Below are 26,153 nucleotides of genomic sequence, written 5' to 3'. Positions count from 1 at the left end.
CCCACTGATAGAACAGCAGGAGACCTCTGACTTACAGCAAACCAGCTGTTACTGCACTTAGTGACAACATCAATTATCACAATTCCACCACACAGAGACCATTCTGCTCCAGGGACACATTCTAAGCACTTTAATAAACACAAGTACACAAATGGGCCATCACCTGCCATCTCCTCCTCAGCCTTTTTAAAAAATTATTATTGTAAGGCAATGATTACAGTTTACAAAAGCCTGGATAAACATTTACAATGAAAAAAAAAAAAAAGGCAAGGGAATAAATAAACATGAAATATATAAATGGCTGATCCACAGAAAATGTAACAATTATTGTATTTTTTTAAAACACACAAAATATTTGGGAGATCTGATTTTGAAGTGAAATAAGACTAAAGATATTAAGCTGTGCCAAAAGCAGGCCAATGGTATTGCCTCCATATCAAAACCAGAAAACAGAGACATGAATAGGATCCAATCACCTCAGCAACCCCAAATTCCCTCTTGCCCTCCTCTACAGCATGCAATTACTGCACAATACAAATCTGGAAAAATACAAGGAAAACAATGTGTGGTGCAAGAAAAAATGTGTTCAAACATTCCACCAAATTCAACTTTGCTTGAAAGTTGACAACAAGTTCAACAAGAAAATATAAATCAGGCAGGTTCTTCCATCTTTAACCTGGTCTTTTCAGTCCTAATTTCATCAGACCAGATAGAAATGTTTCACTCTGGCACTGGTAGGGCCATATTGCCACTTTGATACACTGAACAGACAGAACATCATGCAATTTGTCAAACCTTTCTCTCCATCCCAGGCGTATTTTTAGCTCTGTGTTGGCTCTGATGAAATGAATGATTCTAGTGAATTGTGCAGGAACCGTCACAATATGGAATGTTAAAGCACAAACACCTCCCACAACAACTTCTGGATATAAATACACTTAATATCTCAATTACCTTCCGTTTGACTGAGCGAAAAATGCCAAGCAAGCTGCTGCTAAAAAACAAGTGGGAAAGGAGAGGCTGGTGTGGGATCTCTGGGAGGGTTCAGCACCCTGTGATTCACCCCCGAGGCAGAGCCCAGCACTGGCAGGTCCTACTCACTCGTTAATGATCAGGTCTGGAGCAAAGCACAGCAGGTTGCCATTGGACTGCTTGTAGGATCTCCAGCCTAAAGCAAAAGCCATCAGGAACATCCAGGAGTACTGCAGGAGGGTCATTTGGTCATCCAGATGCAAATTTCGGAAACCTGGAGAAATAAAAATTGAGGGGGGAGATGGTGTCAGTTGCAAAAAAGCAACAAAGGACAAAAAACTTGCATGACTTGGAAAAGAAGCAGGGTTATGAGCAGCACAACTGCTGTGTTATCAGTGTGTAGGTACTACAGGGAGTAAAAGGGATGTAATATTAAAAATCACAGCATATATGTGCGTGGTTATCTGGAAGTGATGGTCAGTCAGGCAACAATTATAGTTCACATACACTATAATGCACTGGGCTGCCCTCCAAAAATAACAGGCTTTGCTACTTTTCACGAGACCAGTCTGCTAGACAATAAATGATCTAGTATCAGATTTTGTGCCTATTCAACAACAATTGCACACTGAACCTACAAGTACTGCATTAGTTACCAGCATTTACTGCTTCACATCGCCTGTGTAGCATGAACAGAGCCAGCTGAACAAGGAGGAAATGAGTAAAACCTGACAATTGGTCCCTCAAAGAGTCTGCAAATGCCACCAGCTTTGGATTTGCTGCATCAGTTCCTATCAGATCCAGCCTACACTTACCAAGAAACCATCATGCCATACGGAGCCATTATTAGAGCCTGAATACAAGTTGATTTTATCTATTTTTATTAAGCATCTGACATCTAAAGAGCTCATAACATCTAAAGAGCTGCTTCCTGAAGTTGTGCCAACAGACAGAGCCAGTGGATGAACATTTAACAAACCTGGTGGGTCTGAACACAGCCCCTGGCTTTGGAGGCACCAGGAATGACCAGGTACCACCTCCAAAATACAAAGAAAGGGTTTCAAAGTGATTCCAATCTTGCTGGGTCAAACCTTGAAATCTGTGCTCAAACCCTCCCCAGGAAAAGGTTATTTTGAAATCCCAACTAAAGGGTTTGGCAAGGAATGCTGGCATGCTGTCAGCATGGCTGATGGGCTACAACCAGCAGCAGGATATACAAATTAAACACTCATGAGGAACCACCTCAGCAAACAAAAGAAAGGAGATAAAATTGTAAGAATAGTTGCTATTAATGTAGTTATTAAAGAGAAGATTGGCATTTTCATTGAGAGCATAAGCTCTAACCTGAAGGGTTTGGCTAACTACAAAAACTGTGCAGCGGAGATGATGAACACAGAAGTGTTTTATAAAATGGAATCTAAATCTGGATCTGGGAATACCAGATGGTCTCCCAAAAACCTATCCCAGAAGGAAGCGTGTGAACCTCTCCTAGAGCAGACTGAGCTAATTCAGCACAACTGCCCAGTGCACACAGCCCTGACACAGAATCCCAGAATCACCGGGGTTGGGAAAGTGCCCCAAGACCACTGAGCCCAGCCTGTCCAACCTGCCCCACCCCTGTCAACCAGACCCGACACAAATCTCTCCAGTCACATCTCTGCTGGACATAGATGCATTGGAGCTTTCCAGCCTTTTTTTCCCACTGTTAATTTATTTCCCCTGCTCAAAGAGACACAGTTATGACTCATAAATCTCATTATCAGGCTTTTTTTTTTTTTTTTTTTTTTTTTTTTTTGGCAGACCTGTTCTGTGATGTTATTTTTGGGCAACCTATGCGTCATGGAGGTGTTTTTGCCAGGGTTTTTGAGAACAGGTAGTGAACAGCACTGACAGGGGTGAGAGGTAGATAAACGCTGGGCTTTGTTTTGTAGGAACAAACATCTTCAGCTCCCCTTAGCCCTGGCCTCTCCAACACAGATGCCATGTGTGGTGTCCAAGGCTGAGATCTGACATCACTTCTTCCGTGTCTCGCTGTGTTTTTAGCTGGGAGCCAAAATAGCAGCAAACCTCCCTCTTTGCCCAGGTCAGAGTCAGTCTGAACAGAGCTGGAGAGAAAGTAACGCCTTGACTTCCACCCTGGAGCTGGACAGTGAGGGAGAGTCAGAAAAGAACCATCCACGAATGCAGGCCCAGAGGAGCCAGCACAGTGATGTTGGTCTGCAGAAGTCAAGAGAACCTCCCTGCTAAAAATAGTCAAGAAATAATTCTTTATCGCCCAGAGCAGCTGTGGCTGCCCCTGGATCCCTGGCAGTGCCCAAGGCCAGGCTGGACACTGGGGCTTGGAGCAGCCTGGGACAGTGGAAGGTGTCCCTGCCCATGGCAGGGGTGGCACTGGATGGGTTTTAGGATCCCTTCCAACCAAAACCATCCTGGGAGCCTGTGAATCTGAGGTGGAGACAGAGCTAATACAAACAGCTCTCAGTAATACTTTTACAACAAATATCCATTTTAGTAGGAATTTTAGTAGTCAATGGTCAAAGTGTTCAAGTAAAATGACCTAATTTGAAGCAAATAAATGTTCACATCTGCAATTTTTTCTGCTTTTCTGCTTTGGACATAAACAAGCCCCGATATTACCAACATTTCATCTGTACAGCTTTGAGGGAAAACAAAGAGGGATTCAGGTTCAATAGGAAGCCTGCAGGCAGCCTTCCCCGTGTTTGTGCATTACCTGGGATTGCCTTTGCCCACTTGACTGCAGCGACCACCTGGCGGCCCCCCAGCATGTTGAGCGTGGAGAGGATCCTCCAGCTGGAGTCGGGCAGGGAGCTGTCGTAGCCCGAGTACAGCACCTCGGGCTCGATGACCTCGAGCAGGGACACCAGGGTGGGCGTCAGCTGCGGCAGCGACGCGGGGACGATGCTCTTGTTCCCGGCCGCCTCCGGAGCCTCCCGCGCCCCCGCCGCGCCGCCCTGCTGCAGCCCCTTGATCTTCTTCTTTGTCTTCCGAGCTGGAAAGGGTGGGGAAACCACAGGTGAGGGCATGGAAATGACCACACAGAGATAAACACAGCAGAGGAAACGCCGCTTTCCTCCCCCCGCAGCTGGGATCGGGGCAGTGAAACCTGCCATTTGTTTGTGAAGTCAGCAACTTCGCATTCATTCCAAGTCAACTTCCAGTGAAAATAATACTTTATATTTTAATAAAAGTCACATTTATGCCAATGCTTCAAAATGTTCAGTCATGTCTGCAGGTCCTTTACAAGGCTGACTCTAAAATACAAGGCCCAATCCCACCATTAGAAATATCTGCAGGACTGCACACTTTAAAAGTTCCTTTAAATACTAAGCATAGAAACTAGGCAAAAGAAAGGAAAAAAAATTTATTTAATGGGTAAGAAGTTACTGGATCTCTCAAGCCAGGGAAAACAGGGTTTTTTTTTTTAAATGCTGGGCAGGAGGAGCTTTTTCTCTTGCCAGCTCTCTTGCATATAAATCACTGCTGCGTAATTAAACCATAAAACTCATTCGCCAAATAAATAAAACATCACACAGAGATGTTAACTGTAAACTACAAAAAGCTGGAGCAACAATTTTATTAGCATCTTGCCCCTAATGGAGTCTCCTGCTTGGCTCTGGCTCTCCTGGATGCAGGCAGCCACACAGAACTTGCTGTTTAACGGGGCCCAAACGAGCCCAGCTCCTTCCCTGGGTGCCTCCGTTAATTAATTGATTTCTGCTCTGGAACTTCCAAGATAAATCCGTAGCCCATAAAAGCATCACGTAATGTGGTTGTGCATTCCAAGCTCCTTCTGACCTGTTCAGAATCCCTGAGCACCCAAAATGCACCAACACCACAGTGCCAGCACACAAAACCCCTTCCTGGACCCGCTTCTCCCTCTGGCTACCACGGAGCCTTTGGAAAACAACTGCCAAAGACAAGGAATCCTCTACAGACCTTGTATAAATTGTGTTTTCCCAAAGTTTTGTAGACTGGCCACATGTGCCAAGCCTGCAATGAGGGAATAGCAACAGTTGTTTCCTTGGAGCAAAGAGCTTCTTTTTATTCTCGTCTCAATTTTGAAACAGCTGCTTCAAAATCCTTTCATATTCTGGCATTTTTTGCCCCATTATCCGTGTTTTGAAGAGCGAATGAACTGCTTTGACTTAAATTTAGAAGCACATGCCTTCAGCTTCCTGCAGACACCTGGATGGAGTATTTCCAGCCCAGAAAGCCTGATAAAATGATAATCAAAATAAACAGATCTGATAAGACAAATTATTATGCAAGAATTTTTATTAGGCTGTTACCAGTCCTGACGTAGATATATAGTTGTACCTCACCAAAAAAAAAAAGAAGGTTGAGATAATGCATTTCTTTGCAGTTAATTTTCAAATAATAAAAAGACCACTAATTTAAAGCCAGCTCCTTAGGGCATGTTACAGGAGATAACCCCCACAGATAAACTCAGCATGGAGAGAAAAGCATCCAAGATTTTCTGTTCAAAACAAACAAAACCCCCCCAAGCCCCAACCTCCTGCAGTCTGGCATCCACCAGGTTGCAGAGGCTTCCTCCTCCCTGCCTGGTGGCAGATGGCCCAAGCACCTGAGCCAGGTGGGCAAGGCACCTGCCACCACCCCCTGGCAGCCACGGGCACCAGGCACTGTCCTTCTAAACTGGGAACCAGGACCAGCCCACTGCAGGCAGAGCAGGGCGAGGAATTAGAAAGAACAAAAGATTCCTCAAAAAACTGAAATAAATTCCAAGTGAAGACTGCAGAAAAAACTCATCAATTGCCAAGTTTAACTGTAAAATGTGGCATGAAAAGCCAAAAAAATTATGAGACCATTTTTTTCAGGCATAAAACCTAACAATAAATCTTTTCTTCCAGCACATCACAAAGAGAAAGGGTGCCAAGGAACACCAATTAACGGTGGGAGCGGAAATGAGAACTCAAGGAAATAAAGGCTGGAGTACAAAATATCATTATTGGGCTGCATAAATCTCTGGTACCTGCAGCTTGATAGTTTGATGTTTTTCCAGTCCCCTATGCCCAAAAAAACATGCAGTAGAAAAAAGAAAGTTCCAGAAAAGGATGATAAGCAGGACCAAAGGTTTGACTGATAGACTTGAGGTCTTTTCCAACATTAATAATTTTATGGCAAAAAAAACCTCATAGAAAATTATCAAGTGACTGGAAAGCGTCACTTTTAACTCAGGACAAGAACAGGCCAATTAAAATATTGCACAATAGAATGAATGAATTCATTCATTAATTTAAAAATAAGTTGGTTTTCTACCCAATATCTAATCCACTGTAGGTATGAGAAACTGAGAGATACCCAAAACAGGGCAGGTTCCTGGAAAAAGTCCAGCAGGAAGTCAGGTGAGTGCAAGGGGCCCAAGGACTGATGGGCTGAACACTGGGATCTCTTTTGATTGTTCACTGGTTTGCTATAACCATTGTTTATGCACTGAGGATGCAGCTGGGGACTTTTCAAAAAGAAATTACTGTCTAAAAAACATGCAAATTTAATTATCTTTTAAACAACAGTCATTCCTGAACTGTGACCCCAAAATAGACAAGATAAAAGAAACTGGATTTTAGTCTCTTCTGCACTTTATGCTGCCTCCCAGTTTGCTTTTCTGCACGACCAATTCTCCAGCTGTTCAGATCTACCCCAAAACCCCTTGTTTTCAGGGTGTTTTTCACCCTTTCACACTACTCTGGGTTCTTCCATTTTGTGCTGCTGAGTTTCTAGATTCCTTTTCCCTCTCAGCCATAAAAGCTTCCCTCTTCCCACCTTCTCCAACTACTTATATAACAAAATCCATCCTCCCTCCAAAACCTCACTGTTCTCTAGGATCCTCTGTGCCAAAATTCAGACAAACTGCCCTGGGAAGGGCTCCAGCCTGCACGTGGAGAAGTGACAAGAACCTGACATCATCCCATTGCATTTTCTGTGCTGCAGAAAGGCAGCTCAGCGTGTCAGGGCCAGGCTGGACAGGGCGTGGAGCAACCTGGGCTAGGGGAGGGTGGAACTGGGTGAGCTCTGAGGACCTTCCCAGCCCAAGCACTCCATGATTCTCTGATTCCATGTCCTACAGCCTGAGACTGCAATACTGGTGTCTACTGAAAGTGATGCAGGAAGGGAAAAGCTTACAATGGGAGTGCTAAACCTTACTGTCAGAGAACTATTCCTTACCATGAGAGTAGTTTTTCACACAGATAAATATATGAGTATCACAAGTGTATTTTGAAAACAACTATGAAGAGAAAAAAATAGAAATAAACCATAACCAAAATGCATTCTTTTCCACTTCAAAACCAAACCTGTGGGGTTTGGCATTCTTTAAGCTGCCTTTAGGCTCTGGCGTTACCTGTCCTTGCTCCCAGCCACACTGGCAGGGCAGTGACCGGCCCCCAATGGACACCAGAAGCAGGCAAGGTGCCTGTCCTGCTCTAACCTCTGAAGGATGAGGTCTAGCCCACTGGGAGTGGGAGTGTCCAAAACCCAAATCCAGCTCCTGGGAGACACTCACTGAGCACCTGATGTCCTTCAGGGATTTATTTCAGAACCCACTGCTATAGATTCTGGCTGTACCCTTCTCTCCTGTGCGCAGATCATGACAACAGCTCAACAAATGGAGCAGCACCATCCCATCCTCCGGCAAATGTCTGCCCTGAAGGAGGGGATGTGCCTGGAAGGGCAAGTACAGTCCCCTGCAGCCCAGCAAAGTGGTGCTGTGCCCTCCTGAGGGAGCTGGGAGCAGAAGAGGAAGGAAGGATGTGCTAACACAGCCTCCAGTCTGTGCTTCACTGATCTCTTACACTTAACTCATCACTTGCATCTCACCAAGGATAGTATCACCGACTGAAATGAAATTCCATTCATCCTTGGAGCTGACAAATACATCTTTGACGTTTTTATTTTATCTGACAATTTTGATTATACAAATACCACCAGGATAACTGCACTAGTAAGTGCTGCGTTAATCTCTGCTGCTCAGGGAAAAACAGCAAACATAAAATGAAGCTGACACTAATAAAAGTGTTTTATGCCACTTTACAACTGCTGCTAAATCTCTAGTTGATGTGGCCTTCAGATTCTCACAAGCCATTCAGGACTCAGCAGAGAACAACTATGTGCTGGTATGTTAAATTTAACCAACCTTTTCTAGAGAAATTTTGACAGCTATTTAAGAAGTATCCACAGCACGAACAAAAATACTTCCATTTTCTTCATCTGGAAGATGTAATCCCAGCTCCCATCCCTGTCCTCCATGGTCTGTGTCAGGTCACTCAGACAGCACACCCTCCCACAGGTGTTACACCTCCCTCCAGGTGTTCCCCAAGAGCTCTGCTGTCTCACATTCCATGAAAAAGCCATGAGATGTATGTGCTGACAGGAACGGAAAACAGCCCTGGTTTGTGTGCATGACTCACTTCTACTGAACAGAGACACCAACTGAGCACAGACAGGAGAAATTCCAGCATAAACCCTCCTGTCTCTCACTACAACGCTCATAAAACGCAGCACTGGCTTCCAAGAGGTTCGAGTGCTGCCCGAAGCGCTGCCCCAGCAGCAGGGCCTCCCCTGGCTGGCGCACGCAGGGGAGGGCTGCCCGTGTTACCTTCCAGGTTCATGCCCGCCTGCAGACACTTGCGGTAGCGGCACGCGGGGCAGTTCTTCCTGCGGATCTTGTCGATGATGCAGTCGTTCCTCCCGGCACACAGGTAATTGTGCTGCCCTGGGCACAAACACAAACCAACGTCAGCTCCCAGCACAGCAGAGACTCCAGCCAGCCATTCCTTCAGTGACATCAAAGACCACGTAAAACCTTTACTTGCTGCACTGCCTGTCTTGCAAGAACATCAGTATCCACCTGATTTCACATATCCAAACCCAATTCTCGTGTTCAGACCTCGAGGCCAATACATTTAGGTAGAAATCCTATTTTCTATCTGTTAACACCAGGCAACTTCTATTTTCAAAACTATTTCCCCCTGCATTTACCAAAGCTGCCTTCTACAGCAGGTTTCCCATTTTTCTAAATAGTTTGCCAAAGGACATAAATAACGTGCACAAACACATTCTGAGAAAACACTTGTAAACATCTCTACAGAGCACAGACACAGCTTCATCAGCTGGAAAGCCATGGAACCTTCATGCAACTTACAGCTGACTTGGACAAACCATGTTCTCTGACATTTTTATGGATTTGCAGATTCAGAGCAAAACTGACCCTAAAAACAAGACGAGTTGAATTACATAAACTAAAATAACTGTATTTCTTAGCTGTTTAGAGCAGGGCAACAGAAGTATCTATTCTTAATTATCTGAATTATATGAATGAATGTCTGAATGTAACTTATTTAGGGAAAGATATTACCAAAGAATAGATCCTTCTCCCAGATAAGGATCAAGGAGCATGTTTTTCCAGAGGGCAGAAAGCTGCAGCCTCGGCTTTTACACTGTATTGCAAAGTCCTGACAGTACAATATTGTGAGAAACAAATATATTTTCCAAAGACTGCGTTTTTAACAACCGAGTCCAAGAGTCTTCTCACAGGAAAACAGCTTGGGGAAGGAATTTTTTACAAGTCAGCTGTGAAAATTATGGGCACGCAGAGTCCATTCCTATGGCTTTGGCCAAACTTCTCCTGTGAAGTGTCTCAAGTTGATATTCCAAGGAACATTTTTCTGAATGACGCCCCCACCTCTTCCATTTGGGAAAGAGGAGCCTTCCTGACTCTTGTGCCAGCTTTGTGTTTAATTAGTTCCCACAGCAGATCCTCGACTCACCATTCTGGCTGCCATTAGCATCCTAATACATGGAAACACACATGAAACATGAACTGATGCCCATTTGCCAGCCCTGCAGTGGAGCAGAAACAACAGTTCCATGTCCCTCCAAGCTGTTTGATGAGACCACAGCTTCACACATCAGTACAGACACTTCAGCTGAGGATTCTCCTGAGCTGCTCCATTTTATTCCTAACAACGAGCTTCCTCTCCACAGATGTCTGGTTTCTTGTATTTACTGCTCACCTATTCTTGCCTCTTCTACGACCAAGCTACACTACCTCTTTGTACTACATTATATCAAAGCCCTCTTGTCACATAACCATTTTGGGGGAAAATGAAGGGAAGTTGGTGCTCCACGTCTGACTGCTGCCCAGGGATGTGCCCGCAGCCAAAGGAACAGGCTTCTGTTCTGTCTGCTGCTCAAACCCAAAGATACTCCCCAAATACTCTGGTAAAAACCAGGAGGGAGCCAATGGAGGTGTTTCCAGGGGGATCTGGGGCACACAGGGGCATTTTTCAGAGGCTGGTCAGTCCCCATCCCCATGCTGCCCGCAGCCCCGCTGGCGCCGGGGCTCTGTGCCCTGTGGCACCGACATCTCTGTGCCCATCTGAGCACACCAGCCTAGAAAAAGGTTGGGAACTGCAGACAAAAGACTCTGGAGGATGGAATTAAAACTGCTGACGAACAAGGCCAATTTAGAGCAGAGCAGGAGGGAGAGGTGTTGGGGAATCTGCAGGGGAGGGAGGTGTGAGGAGCTGCTGCGGGGTGCGGAAGCGGAGGTGGGGAGGAGCGGTGAAGACCCAGGCTGGTACCTTGGGTGAAGTGCTGGGAGGTGAACAGGGCTGGTTCTGGAGAAACTCAATCACGAGGGCTCTGAAACACCATGAAGTCAGAACCAGGAAAAGGTATTTCTGGCCAGCCTGGGCTGCTCAAGAAAGGCCTGGCTGCATGAAAAACTGCACATAAACCTACAGCTGCTGTCCCCCCTTTGCCCTTCCTCCTCTCCTCTGCTTCTGCTCTTTGCTGAAAGAAATGCACTTTATATTGACTTCCTAGACACTGACACTTCCAGTTTCTGTGACTATTTCTGCCACAGTACACAGGCCTGGAGACAAAGGTGGAAAAAAAGGCTTTGGCTAAAGGCTGGATAACGAGTGTGCAGAGTCAGCTTGATCTGAACACTAACAGGTGCCTGGCAGCCACTAATAAAAAGGATATTGCAGAAATAAATTCTTTTTACATGTGTTCCTAATAAGAAAAATGCCTATAAAAGACAAAACCAAATTATTTGTTCCTTAAAGTGAAGACTGGGACTAACAGATCCTGGAAGCAGTCCTGAAAACATCCATGACATCTAACAGGAGGATTAAGGGTGCTCAATCCATGGTGCCATGGCCCAGCTGACATGGTGGTCATCAGACAATGGCTGGACTTGATGATCTTGGAGGTCTTTTCCAACCTAAATGATTCTGGGATTCTGTGAAAAGTGGGATCATTTGTGGAACAATCAAAATGGAAGCAGAGGTGAGCCTTGAGGAACTGATTGCCATAAGCCTGCTGACATTTTTAGTATCACGACAGCTGATTTATGATGTGCCAAATCATATCACTGACCAAAAGGACTCACTGGGCTGATTCCTTCCTGTATCAATACTTTTGTGATTTATTTAAGCTTGAGAACAGGCAAACCCATGGCTATGGCACATGTCCAGCTGCCATGTAAACTGTCTTCTGAGGGATCTCTGGTGACCATGTTTTAACCAAAGGTACAGATAATTATTTGCTTTGCACTTGAGCTCATACTGCCTTGTTACACCTCAGCTCCCACAAAGCCAACACCCCTGTGTGACAAGCAGAAACCACGACATGAACTTGACTTTCCCGATCCCTCCAAGAGGCTCTGCACTTCCACGGAGCTCCCCGTGGCACCCGGTGAGCCAGGAATGGGGGAAGTGCTGCTTCTGAGGACTGAATGGTGGCTTGTCTTTGTCAAACAGACTTCCCTCTCCTGCAGTGACCCCAGCTTGCACAAATGTCAGCAGAAAAGAGCCTGGTTCAGTGAGGGCTGCACGAGGAAGGCACGCGACAGGAAACCCCGAGGGCCAGAGCTAAGAACAACGTTCTTCAGACCTGAGGAATCACCACCTTCCCAGAAACACTGGGAATATGCTCCAGCTTTTCTGCATCTGATCCTGAAGCAGAGTCAGATCTTGAAGTACACCCTAGTCCCTTACAAAATGGCTTCTGATGCACCCCAAAATCACACAGTCCTTATTCACATTTAGTTTTCCATCATCTCTGATTTCCAGAATGATTTTCTCTAATCACAACCTGAGAGAAATCTCAGTGATCCAATCCCACGTCCCTGGTACCCCGTGTCCCTGCAAATAACACCCAGGGACATGGATGCAATTCAACCAATCCTGTTTACAGGAAAAACTGTAAAACTACAATAACCTCACACACAACAGATTTACCAAGTTTCATGTAAGTTTTCTACATAAACCAACCAACCTTAAATTGAAAAATCACAAACTTTACAAATCTATTGCATGCAGACAAATATCTGTATAAAAATAGGACAAATAAACAGAAACAACAGTGAAAGAAAATGAAAGAGACAAAACCCAAGACAACAATAAATTCTTTTACACAGAGTGAATGGGAGCATTTTATCAATGTGAATGGAATCTATGCTTTGGATAATGCACCATTATCAATGTGATTTACCATGACAAGATCAGTGATCTAATGGATGGGATGTTCAGTAGGATTCTAGCAAAACCATGGATGCTGGGTTTGAAAATGGATGATATGTGTGGGGATTTGATATTTTTAAGCAGCAAACTCATCTGAGCAGCTCCTACCTTCCACTGCCCTTTTGAAGAACACTTTGCAGCTGCCACACGTCAGGACACCGTAGTGGCACCCGGAGGCCTCGTCGGAGCACACCAGGCAGAGCTTGGGAGGTGGTCCCGTAGTTGTTGAAGTTGTGGATGGAGAAGAGCTTACATCTGACCTCATTCCAGGGCTGAAACAAAGCAGAAAAATGCCTTTAATTGAGATCTGTGGAATAGAAGCAAATCCAGGGTTGGTACCTGCCAGGAATGGCTTATCCCCACCCTCTGTGGGACAAACCTGCACACAGAGCGCACAGAAACAGTTAAACAGGGACTTCTGTAAAACCCAAGTAAAGCCCTATGGATTCTTCACGGCCTATTTGGCTGGATCAAGATTCCTTCCCTTACACATTTCTGAAGCCAAGTTTCTTGCACAATTATCCCAGCCTTTAAAATTGACTCTTAAAACAAGTTCTTACTCCATATTGTTTCCATTACTGCTGCATTCCCTGCAGTCGGCACAAGGGCTCCCTTTCCAGCACCACCACTGGGTTTTCTACTGGGATACTGTTATGCAAGAAGCTGTGCAAACTGGGACATATACTAACAAATATTCACAGTAACAAGTGATCATTTCACCCCAGCAGTTTAGGGGAAGAGAGGAATATTCCTCATTTCAGGATCTGGACGTAAACACCCAGCCCAGCTACAAACAAAGGGTTGGTTTGTTAAGAAAAAAAATAAATCCCTCTTAGAACAACAAACAATCTATCATAATCACCTTGGAGCTGCTCCTAATCCTCAGGGTTGACCCAGCAGCACTGGGCCAGAGCTCAGGGGCTGATCTTACAGAGCTGCAGTCCCAACCACGGCACTGCCCCACACCCCTGGAAAGGCCCCGGCTTGTTGAGTTCATCCACCTCCACATGAGGAAGAACTTCCTTCCATGGAGGGTCAGAGACTGGAACAGCTGCCCAGGGAGGGCTGGAATCTCCCCTCTCTGGAGACATCCCAAACCCACCTGGACATGTTCCTGTGTCACCTGCTCCTGGTGACCCTGCCTTGGCAGGGGGTTGAACTGGATGATCTCCAGAGGTCCCTTCCAAACCCAACCATTCTGTGATTTCCAACTAAGTTTGGAACTCCTAAAATACAATTTCTGTATAGTCTGCTTTACTTGAAACTGATTTTCACAGAAAATCCTGTTCACCAGGGTTCCAGCCACTCTCCAGATGAAGCTAGAAAAATGACACTTTTATTTAAGACTTTGGTGCCTTTCCTTGGAAACTCTCCAGACCATCCACGTTCCCTGATGTGGGCTTAACATTTGTATGTGGGATGGCTTTTGCATGGAAAATTCCTTTTCCTCTCCTCGAGGAAGTCTGACCAGATTTGGTCACACATTTAAAAAAACCCACAGTTCTAACACGCTCACACAAACCTTAAAATTCCATCCCAAATTATAACATTCCAACACCTGGGAGCTCTGCTTTTGCACAGGTCCTGTATGTCCCATCCCCAGAGAGCACCTGAGAAATGGCCCATCCAGTGATTCAAAGGACTTTGCCATTGTGTTTGATCTTTCCTATAGGGATTGAGGGAATCAAAAGACAAGGAGCAGGATCCTCCCACTCAAATACAGAGGGATCAAAGTCAAACCAGAATAAATGTGTCAATGAAGTTCTCACTTTGACAAAAATGGAACCAGAAGGCAGAGAGAAATGAAAATTACTTGCGTTAGGGGGGAAAAATGAGACAGCACAGGCAAGCAAAGACCTAAGGGATGTGTAGACCCCCTAAAACCAGTGTCTGAGCTGGGGAGAAGCTGAGCTGTGTCCCAGAGCAGAGAGGGCTGAGCAGAGGAGAAAACACCAGACAGCAACACAGCAACAGCTCCAACATGCTAGAAGGGCAGTGGGAAGAAGAGAGGAGAGTAAGACCAGAACAAGGGTGGTGCAAAGCCCTCAGTAGGAAAGGCTGGCAGCAGGAATGGAGGAGAATGAGTCAAATCTCAGGAAAAAGGGAAGAAAAAGGCCCTTTTTTTCCCAAAGGGAAGAATGCTTCTTTCCAGAACTTGGAAAAGAACTCAAATCTGTCACATCGCTCCTCTGCATTCAGAAAATATCTGTGGAATGCTGCAACACATCTCCTGCACGACTCAGCCACGAGGCTGCCAAGCCCCACGAGCGTGTCTGTCAGCTGGAGCAGGGCTCACTGACGGACTGTGCCCCTGTTCATGAGCCATGGCATGGCTTTTCCAATTAATTTGTCTTCTTCTAAAGAGCAGTGAGCTTTAATAAACCCCTCTGGTTGCACAACCCAGCCCTCAGCATCCAAGTCATGGTAGAATGTAATTCAAGCCAGTTCCATCTATCTGATGTCGGTACAAACATGCATCTTCACTGACAGCGTGCCTGCCTTCCTCAAGTGCACGGACCTCTAGGAACAGCACTGCAAGCATGGAGGGGCACGGCACGGCCCCTCTGAGCAGGGGACTGCCTGGAGCTCGTGGCTGTGGGGCTGCAGGAACAGAGACCTCATGGGTAAGGAAGCTGAGGATTCACACCTATTTCTGCTGTGATGGCTCTGGGCAGGTCTGCTGGTCCATGGAGATATCAGAAGGAACCCAGAGACGAGAGGAGAACCTCAGGCTTGAGAGCCATCCTTGGTTCTTTGCTCTCTCACAGCTTTCCTGTTTAATCAGACAAATAATTTTGACCTCAAAGCTTTGCTTCCTTTCATGTGATACACATACTACTTTCTTGGTTTTTTTTTCTTCTCTCCCCAGATTACTGATACATTTGGAAGAAGAAATGAAATTGTTTCTCTACTTTTAGCGTCATATGCTAAAAAAAAAACAATTAAAAAACCCAACACTTGCCTTAAAACCAAGCAATACCCTTTCTACAAGCAGCAATCGCTGTCTGGTCAACAGCTACTCTAAGATGCCTTATTTTCTCTAAAGGTTTAGGCCCAGTAGCTCCTTTTCTAAGACTAAATATCTCAGATTAAACATTGAAGTACAGGCTGGGAGCTATGAGTTTAAATAAGGAATATATAACTTGAGAACTTTGCTTCTATAAAATTATTAAAACCAGAAAAAGATGGAAACATCTTTCTATGTATAGTTTTGAAGACAGCTAATTTAGATACAAAAATAAAGCTCTTTATACCTCTCAAATTTCTGACAAAAGCATTTTTAAGGAAACATTCATCAGCTGTCAGGGAAACCGTGACAGTGCCAAACATATTCCACTGAAACTTTTCAATCACCGTTAATTTTTAAACAGGGCTCATTTTCTGTACTAGCACCCCAGAAAATGTAATATGAGAAAGAAAACAGATGATATGACTTCGAAAACTAAAAATAAATGATTACATTGATTAATAAAGCAGTAGCCAGCAATCTAATCCGGGCTCCTGGCATATCTTCCCAGCCTGGCTGTATCAGATAAGGGCAATATTTACTAACCGTGTGGAGAGCTGCCAGACAGCCCCACTTGTAAAACACCACCAGGAGGGATTGCAGGGCAGCAGGGCTCCTGCAGGAGCCACAGCTAACCAGGCTGACATTTAATATAAATCTCTCACCTATAAAGTTATACACAGTAAAAGGCAAATGACCACTTCCTAAGGAAGAGGTAAGGCAGGGAAATTACACTCTGAGATAATACAATAATAGAGTATCTTTCAGTATTTACAAAAATTGTTTTCAACTCAGCAGAACCCTAATAAACTATGAATCTTATGTAGATAAAAGAAAAAGTCAAGCAGCATAGATGAGAGAGGAAAAAACCTCCCAATTTTCAGGGTTCCAAATCTGTAAAAACTTTGATTCACTTTAATTTTGGGAGGCAAGGTATTGGTATGGGGTACTAAACTTAGTACATTCCCAAGTATTTTTCAGAAACTATTCAAATACAATCTGATTTTATTTATTTGTATAGATGTGTTTATGGTTTCCAGTCAAGGGGACACATGGGGGCAAAATGGGAAGCTTTAATGAAGGGGGTGAAATGGGAAGGCTTAAAGAAGATGCCGCCTGGTAACGAGCTCTGCAGAAACCAAGCTGTTTAACTGAAGCCATTTCGGGGTTAATCATTCACCAGAGACTTCAACCCCGGCTCAAGGGTCACCTGCACCACAGCCGGGTGTGGTAATGGCTCTGGGGAGGGTTCCTGTCTCGAGGTCCTGCCAGGGGATGGTCACAGTCACAGCCCTGGCCAGCAGGGACACACAGACAGGGACCACCGGGCTCTAACCCTGCCACCAGCCACGGACACGCAGCAGATGCAGTGGAGGAGGGAGTCACTCTGAGAAGAAGGAACCTCCCAGTGCAGGTGGGCACTGCTGAGGAGAACATTTGCTTGTCTCTCTTCTTTTTCTCTTTACTGTGAAGAACATAAAACCTCCCCAAGACACAGAATGGGCACGGCGCCATGTGCTGAAGCTACTAACACTGAAATATAATTTTAAAAATATACCACCCTCCTGTTACTTTTCATTATTAAATGAAAATCACAAAATTATTGAACTTTCAAGTGTAGGTTTAGATTAGATATTGTAGAGAAATTCTTCCCCGTGAGGGTGGGCAGGCCCTGGCACAGGGTGCCCAGAGCAGCTGGGGCTGCCCCTGGATCCCTGGCAGTGCCCAAGGCCAGGCTGGACATTGGGGCTGGAGCAGTCTGGGACAGTGGGAGGTGTCCCTGCCCATGGCAGGGGTGGCACTGGATGGGCTTTAAGGTCGCTTCCAACCCAAACCATTGCATGATTCTCTGATCCTATGAAAAACAACTCTAGTGAGACAATGACAAGGGGAACACTTTCAGAAACCAAAATTACAGATCATTTCCAGCCTACAGCCCGCACCTCTTTTTACCACTGGTGCACAAAAGGGATGGTCAGCCTGCATCACATTCTGTCCGAACAGGAGTTCACTCCTGACCCACCCAGACACCAAAACACAGCCAAGCACACATCCTGGCTCTGCAGCACAACGGAACCAACTACTGGGAATGTATTCCTAAAAGCAAGTTACTTACTGGTGTAAGTGGTATCACCGAACTAAGAGTAAAGAAACCATTTTCAATGTCATTGCCATCTGGGCCTCCTCCTTATCTTCCAGCAATGAGTACAATGTAAACATTTGGCTGTGGACATCGACTGATTACATTTTTTGAATTGTTTAATTATTTCTTCATTAACTAGAGAAAGTATTAATTATTTTTATATCCTCTTAGGCAGGGAAGTAGTTTTCAATTCAAGCAGGAACAAATTTTAATCCAAGGCTGTTGACACTAGACTTGTCATGACTATTAAAACAGAAGCATGTTTGCCAATTGGAAATAATTCCAGAAAGGCATTTTGCTGAGAACCTGAACCACTGGTTTCCTCTGTCTCTTGAAACGTTTTCACTTCATTTTGAACAGACTGAAAATTGGTAAGAACCCAGGTTTTCCTCCCAGGCTGCCTGAACTCTGCAGACACAGAGCCAGCCCTGGGCTGGCTGGGTGCCACAGAGGGGGCACGGAGCGACTGCCAGAGGCACAAACCACACGGTGACAGACCCCAAGCCAAGCTGTCCTGGGGTGCTGACTGCTCACAAAGCCACAAATCCTCCCTCCACATAACTTCCTTACAGACCCACCTATTCTTCAGTCCTCTTTCCTATTTTCTGTTTAAAATGGAGACCTGGATGGTTTTTGGTAGGACTGCTGGTCTTGACAACAAGCATGTCCTCAGTGGTGCCGTAACAAATGAAAAATACTTATGAGTATTTAAGCAAAGCCTGTGAATAAAAGCCCCCAGCATTTCTGGTTTCCAGCTGCTCTGAGAACCAGGACGATTAACACGGTTTCCTTTATCACACACCCAGATAAACACTGTATTAAAAAAACCACTGATAAGCCAGGAAATCAGATTTTGAACTAACGGTCTCATTTCGTGCAACATGTCTATGACACGGCCAAGATAATGCCACCATGAGGGATGTGTCACTCCGGAAGGCCACAGCCAAATTTCTTTCACTGCCGCAGCCAGAAACTCATGGCACAGAAACTCTGGTGTGCAGTCAGGGGGACAGGAACTGTCCCTCCTCCTGACCCCATAAATGCTATTGTCAGGGGACTACTGGGGTTCTAACTCACAGAAAAATTTAAAATATGAGACATACCCAAAGTAGCAAAGTCCCGGAATCGCCCTCCACCTGCAGAACACACCTTTTACCATCCCTTCATACAACTGAAGCCGGCTGCAGGATTTGTGGGTTTGTCCAGTCAAACAAACACTGCTGGCAAATACCAACAGCACGGGAACAGAACAGGACTGTGCAGATTCCCAGCACGACACACGGAGCAAACCCACTGTGCGGCAGCGCTGGCTCCCCACGGCCAGCGGCGCTTCCAGCCCTCTGCAAGCCTGCACGACATCTCTTCCCCAGTCTTGGAGGAGCATCCTGCCAAGGTGACTCTGAGCTCTCTGGAAGCACTGAGGAGCTGCTGGCAGCTCCTGAGGCACTGGCCCCAAGGCCGGCCCTCGTCCTGCGGTGAAATGGCGCCCGCTCCCATCTTGGCATCCCTCGGAGCGATGCCGGAGCAGCCGTGCCCGGAGCGGAGCGGCCGCGCGCTCCCACTGGAGCCTCTCCAGGACACAAAGGTTTCAAGGGCACAGGCAAAGCTTTCTTGGAATGGATAAATGGTAATTGATGTTGCAGCTGCAACCTCAGCCAGAGTTCTTGGGATTTTAAATGTACTACAGACCTAAAGCAATTTATGGCCAGAATATGATAATTAAATTATATGTTCTAAACTTTTATATTTATTACAGTGCTCCATTAAAGCAGCCAAAAAGTCCTACCTTCAAAGTTAGAATTCATTTCTATATGAATCAATTTAGGTGCATTTTTCCAAAGCTTTGTGTTGCTTTTTTAATTTCATTGTGCACCCTTGCTTCCTTAAATAAAGAGGCAGCAAAAAAAAAGAGCCAGACAAAGGCCAGTACCTTTAGACTTAAATACAAACTTTACATGAAAACATGGAATCAAATTATGCTGGGCCATACAAATTGCTTACACCTTTCTGGATGACAAAACAGCCATTTGATCTACATGATTCACAGACTGTGGATCATCTCAAACCTGCCTTTCCCAGACTCTGTCTCACGGACACATCGCACTCTGCTGGCACAGGGACACACTCGGTGCTCACAGACTGAGGTGCAGGACCAGGACAGCTGCAAGAACAATGCACTGCACAATAAAGTGCAAAAGTCTGAGCAGAATTAGATTTTTTATTTTTATTTTCAGTTCATCCCAAGAAATGTCTCAGGCTGGAGGAAAGGAGGCTCAGGGGGGACCTTGTGGCTCTGCACAAGTCCCTGACAGGAGGGGGCAGCCGGGGGGGTCGGGCTCTGCTCCCAGGGAACAGGGACAGGAGGACAGGGAACGGCCTCAGGCTGGGCCAGGGGAGGCTCAGGGTGGACAGCAGCAGGAATTTCCCCATGGAAAGGGTGCTCAGGCCTTGGCAGGGGCTGTCAAGGGAGGTTTGGAGTGCCCATCCCTGGAGGTGTCCCAGGAAGGGCTGGAGGTGGCACTCAGAGCTCTGGGCTGGGGACAAGGTGGGCATCGGGCACAGCTGGGACTCGATAACATTAAAAGTCTTCTCCAACCTCAGTGATTCTGAGATTCTGTTTCAGACCTCGGCAAACTCAGAGGTGCTTCATCTGTCTTGGAAGCAGTTTTTTCGTTTTCTGAACCTTGCAAACTAACCACGAGCCAAGATACCGCCCAAAAATGCATTGTCTTAACACTGACCCTTTAACACACCAGTTCCATGGGCCAGCACTCAGAATTCAACAGCAGTAGAACTGCGCTGAGACATTCTGCAGTGATCACAAGAGATCTATGAGCTCAGAGCAGCCACAGCATTTTGGCTCTTCCTACACAGTCAGCATATATCAGATCTGACCCCTTATTCCAGCCCACATTAATGTTGTACCAGAGGAACTGAACTTAAAATATTAAACAGGACTTGTTCCATTAATGACCTCAGCGTGAGCTGTGTCCAGTGCTCGTGTCAATCACAGGACGGTGTGCAGGCTGCCAAAATGATGCTGCTGGGAAAGGAGAGAGACATCTGGAAAGCTGATTCTAACATACAAGGAAAAATATTAATGGTACAGAAAGGAAGGCAGTAAAAGATTAAACTAAACTGCAGCAGAATCATAGAATGCCACAATGGTCTGGATTGGAAGGGATCTTAAAGGCCCCCTGCCAAGGGCAGGGACACCTTCCACCATCCCAGAGCACTCCAAGCCCTGTCCAGCCTGGCCTTGGACACTGCCAGGGATGGGGCAGACACAGCTTCTCTGGGCACCTGTGTCAGGGTCTCCCCACTCTCAATATCCCATCTAACCCTGCCCTCTGGCAGTGGGAAGCCATTCTCCTTGTCCTGTCACTGCTTGTCCAAAGTCCCTCTCCAGCTCTTTTGGAGCCCCGTTAGGCACCGGAAGGGGCTTCAAGGTCCCTTGGAGCCTTCCCTTCTCCAGGTTGAAAAGCCCCAAAGCTACAGTATAGTCCTTCCATAGTCAAATAATCACCAAGCTATAAATAAATTTAGACTTGTAATTAGGAAGCTCATTTCTCCTATTCTGAAAAAACACAACAAAATCAAGACTCTCCTGCTGCCAGTGGAACATCTAACAGTGATCTGGACCTGGGGTTGCATCAATGTGGACACAGGGATTCATTCACCAGTTCGTGCTTTTAGCAGCAGTGCAGAGCTAATTCCTGCTTTACAACAATAACAAAAATCAGAAGAAATATAAAGAAAGAAACTAAAAGTAATGTAACTCAAACATAAATAAAAGAGTAGAAATAAAACCTTAACTCTGAGCAGGAAGAAGAAGAAGAGAAGGGAAAGATGAAGAGAGGGCAAGAGAAGCAGTTCCTTCATTTCTTCTCCAGTCCTTGCAGGAAGCTCTGTTCAGAGGGGAACTGACACTGAAGCACCTGAGGCTGCTGAATTCCTCAGTGCACAAACCCTGTTTCCCTGTTTCCCCATCCTTCTGGAGGCAGCCCTGCACGACGTGTCCTCCCCCAGCACGGGCTGTGTCAATGGGAAGCACGCATTTACACGTGCAGCACTTTATTACGGAATATTAACCAACGTGTTGCACTCTGGGCTCTGCTTCAGTGCAAATCTATGGAGAAGAGGGATGGGGACTGGTGCCAACTTTAGGTTTTGGCCTCGGTCCATTTGGTGCAGGGCCAGGATGACTTGGTTGACTGTTGAGTCATCGGTCGGTTCAATTGACATTATTTTACATTTGACTGGTTATTGTTCTTTAAACTTTGAACAGGAGTCCAGAAGCTCAAAAAACACCAGTGGACCAAAAAGAAAGCAGCCCAAACAGAGTTTAAACAAGGCATGTAAGCAAGAAAAATACTCTCCTTCAGTGACATTTGCTTTTAGCAGAACCTGCTAAAAAATCAAAATCTACCTCATGGTTTAAAACATGTCTGTTATATTCCCAATATCTGTAGGAAGGAGAAGCAAACCTTTTTCCCCAAAATAAATAAACTGGTGAATGAGAACTGTATTTCTAACAGTAACATATTCCTGAAATTTTGGATGGTCAGTGGGCACACTGGTCATCTGCTTCTGCCAGTGCTCAACCTACAGCTAAAAAAGAAAAGATTTAACCCCCAGAAGTTACTGCTTCAGTACTGAAGATACACTTGTATTTGGCAGAAGAGATGCCCATAAGCTGTACTGGTTTGTTTCCACAGGGATGTGATATGAAATGAACTTGCTACACAGACAATTTGCATTTACCAACAGGAATTCATACTGAAGGTTCATTCCTGTTGTTTTCAAACTGTTTACTCAGCTCACTGTGTTTCCACTCCAGTTCCAGGTATGTATTCAGTATGTTTTGATCCCCTGAGAGGGAAATTCATTGTTACATCCACTTATTTCCATCAGCAGCTAAAGAAATGAGCCGAGGAGGAGCTTGAGCTGGCTTTAATGAGAAGTGCAGTGGGAAGGGAGCCTGGGCTTTGCTACAATAAACATGCCAGGATGCAATCGGCTTTTGTGACGGCTTTCAAGAGCATGAAAAACAAACAAAAACCAATAAAAACATCATATCCTGGGTACTTTGCTGGAAGACGAAAATACTTGTGATGATTTTGAGATCTTAGTCACAAGAATGACGACTGCAAGCTGCTGTCAGCGCCACGGGCCCGAGCTGAGGTGCGGCGCCAGCTCGTGTGGATTGTGTTCCCCATTTAGTCATGAGCACTAACGTCACTTGAAAGGGTAAAGATTCTTTTTTACCATCTTGCAGAGGGAACAGGAATTCTTGCAGGAAAGATAAGGAGCAAACTCAAAATTCCTGGTGATTTAAAAATCAGAGAGTTGCTTACGGATGAGCACAGTGATGGTTTAGGGGCCTGAGGGAGAGGCTGAGGCCTCCCCCCAAACCCTACCAAAAGCTTTTCTTTTCTGTTTTACATTTAGTTTTTGGTGCATTTTATCTTTCATATCCAGATCTGGGTGTCTACCTAACAGAGCTTAAAACTGAGCAAACCTGTTTAAAAAGCATTTCCCAAACTCTTACAAGCACTTTTACCATCCTTCAGAACACGGTTTCACTTCATTTTAACTGGCCTCTGACACAGTGGATGCAAAGAACAAATAAGAAACCACTCTTCCCCGCATGAATAGGAAGAAAAGCACATCCTAAGTTTGTTTATTGACACAAAATCAGCCACAGAAACTTGTGTCATATTCTCAGAAGGACAAGCAAGGAGCAGCACCCCAGACCTGTATGATGTGTATATTGTATGTAATTTCCATGGCACTTTTAAGTCAACTTTATTGAATTATCCAGTAGAGTGCTATAATTACTTTTGTCAACACTGTTAAGCAATTACAGATACAATTTCTGCTATAACATGCACACACAGTAGGTTATTACCTGCTTTTATTTCCACTTGGCAACCATGTCACATATTCAAGGCTATAAAGATGTTTCACCACATCCCTCCTGATGCCCACACCCAGCCTTTACAGGCAATTCTCACCCTGGGGGTTTGGGCTTCTTTGTGGTTTGCTTTTTTCCCCCCATAATACTTTTAGCTCCTGCCTTCTTTCTCTCTACCGGGTTTCTCGTATTAATTTACCCACTTCCCTCTGTCCTCTCCCCTCCCTGTCAGCTGAAGGAAGCTCTATTCCTTCCTTGCTGAACCTCGCACCGTTTCCTGGCCACATTGTTCATCTCTGCCTCTTTGTGTATTTTCTCTTCCTGAGCAGCGCTGGGAACCCCTCCCAATTAAACTCCATCTGTAAACTTCATTAATGGGCTGTTTACTCTCTCACACAACCACCACGACAGGGACAGACAGACCCCGAGTCCTCCACACGATCCCTCTTCTCCCCTGTCTTCGGGGCTGAACTTATTCAAGTGTCCAGCAGTGGGAATCCCAACATTCTTTCAGAGAAGTATTAAGAACTTTCCTGCTGGGAAACTCTTTTCTTTTCCTGAATTAGAACATGTCACAACAGCTCAGATCAAACATTTTAACTATGGTCATTACTCAAGATTAACTCAATGGAGTATATATTGCATTCACAGCTGCATGATGTTAAATGAAAAGTAACTAATACATGCTAAGAATAATATATTGAAGTCATCTAAAGACTGTTCCAGTATGAGAGCTGAATGCAGTATTCCTTATGGAAAAATTACTGGATGTTTACTACCAAAATATGGGAAAGGCAGAACGCACTGCATGCTGGGGTCGGAAGGTGAGCTCACTCTACTCAGCACCTGAAGAAAACAGGTGTTTAATTCAGTTTTTAAGACTATGTATTAAGTCCTTATCTCCTTACATAAGCATAATTACACAGGAGAACAGGTACATCAGTTTCCCCTATTATTGATGAAATCAAACAATATAAAAATACCAAAAAATGCTTTTTGAGCTGCAGCTAGGAAGGGTTTCAAAGCTGTGGGAACCTGAAAAGAGAGTATCAGAGACAAAAATCTGACAAAGCTAGACGCAGGACAGGGTGGGAAAAAAATGGAAGTTTATCAGCAAATTCCTTCAACCCATCAGATGATCAGTCAATCCAACAATCCTACCTTTAAAAAATATTAACATAAAGCAAAGGAGAAAAAAAAGATCCATTTCAATCAGACATTACTGAGAAGACCTCACTGGGGTACAACTTCATTTAACCTCAGTATCAGCTTTATAATCAGCTTTTTCAGCAGCAAGTACCAGAGAAACAAACCAAGGCAGTATTGAAACTCCCAGGGTGCAGACCCCATACAGGTGCAATCACACACGCTGAACAAGCTTTTAACTCCAAATAACTGGAGATGCTGACATTCAGAAAGCCTTATGTTTTCAAATGAAAAGCACATGGAGGTGCTTTTATCTAAAACACAATATCCTGGTTTAAACAAGCATTTCTGCATTGCTTTAACAGTGCAATAACTTCAACTGCTATTGTGTCTTTGAGAGACACTGATCCAATGGCTCAGCAAACTCCAACGCTGGGATGAGGCTCCCTCAGACAAAAGCTTTTCTACCCTTGGAAAGCTTCTCTCAGATTCGTGGGGCTTTAGAGAAATTAATGCCAAAACAAAACATCTTTAGGACACAGGAAAGAGGTTAATCTTTCCTTCTTTTTAACAGTGGTTCAGAGCAAAGCAGCACATGAGACTCCAGACTCATCAACACAACCAGGGCTCCAAAAGCACAGGGCTGGCAGCAGCCTGGCTCCCCCAGCACAGCGCTCCCACCCAGGTTCTGAACAGCCCCCACAAGGTGCAGCTACCCCAGGAGTATTTTTAAGGTGCAATAAATACATGTATGACCAAAGCCTCGCTGTATTTCCAGGCTGCACTAAAATCTGTCTGACAATGTCTTCACTGCTCTTATGTCACTTACATGTTCTGCCTGAGAAACATCAAACAAAGGTCACGCTGACAAACACGTTTGCAACAGGAACAAACCCAGCTCTGACTGCACACTTAACTCTTTTGTGTGGGGAGGGCCCTGCTTAAACCTGCAGACAAAGCCATGTCTGGAAAGGGATTCACCTGGCACAGGTTTGTGGCTGCATGCACATGGCTGCCAGCGGTACCCAGTGGAGTGTCAGGCAGGAATCTGCTGCGCTGGCCCTTCCTGGGAGAGAAGGAGCTCTCCGTTTTTATGGAGTCATCCCACTGCTTTCCCAGGAGAATAGGAGCCCTCCATTTTTATGGAGTCATCCCACCACACACAGGGCTTTTCCCTTTCACCTTGCCTGGGGAAGTTTCCACCATCCAATCTACTTGTAGCAACATAATAAAGGATCTGCCTGAGAGACAAACCAGGTTAAAAGTTAAGACAATATATGGATCATGCAGGATGGACAAAGTCGTAATGTTTCAGTGTCTCACATGACCAATCTGTAAAGTATAACTGAGACTATCAAGAAATAAATCACTGCCACAGAAAATGAAAAATAACTAACA

General features: G+C 45.1%; 1 protein-coding gene across 2 annotated transcripts in view; it reads right to left on the bottom strand.

The window, feature by feature from the left end:
* NR3C1 (nuclear receptor subfamily 3 group C member 1) overlaps window positions 1-26,153 on the bottom strand; it is a 61,131-nt gene that overhangs the window by 12,138 nt on the left and 22,840 nt on the right. For both annotated transcript variants that reach the window (XM_069029167.1, XM_069029168.1), the window contains exons 3-6: window positions 12,651-12,814; window positions 8,609-8,725; window positions 3,704-3,982; window positions 1,102-1,246 (exon numbers count right to left, since the gene is read on the bottom strand). In XM_069029167.1, coding sequence (XP_068885268.1) covers window positions 1,102-1,246; window positions 3,704-3,982; window positions 8,609-8,725; window positions 12,651-12,814 — 705 coding nt within the window. The remainder of the gene's footprint in view (window positions 1-1,101; window positions 1,247-3,703; window positions 3,983-8,608; window positions 8,726-12,650; window positions 12,815-26,153) is intronic.

Source organism: Aphelocoma coerulescens, chromosome 13, assembly GCF_041296385.1.
Source record: "Aphelocoma coerulescens isolate FSJ_1873_10779 chromosome 13, UR_Acoe_1.0, whole genome shotgun sequence".
In the NCBI taxonomy this organism is placed as follows: Eukaryota; Metazoa; Chordata; class Aves; order Passeriformes; family Corvidae; genus Aphelocoma; species Aphelocoma coerulescens.
The sequence above is the reverse complement of the archived record's forward strand: the minus strand, read 5'-3'. Positions and strand labels throughout refer to the sequence as shown.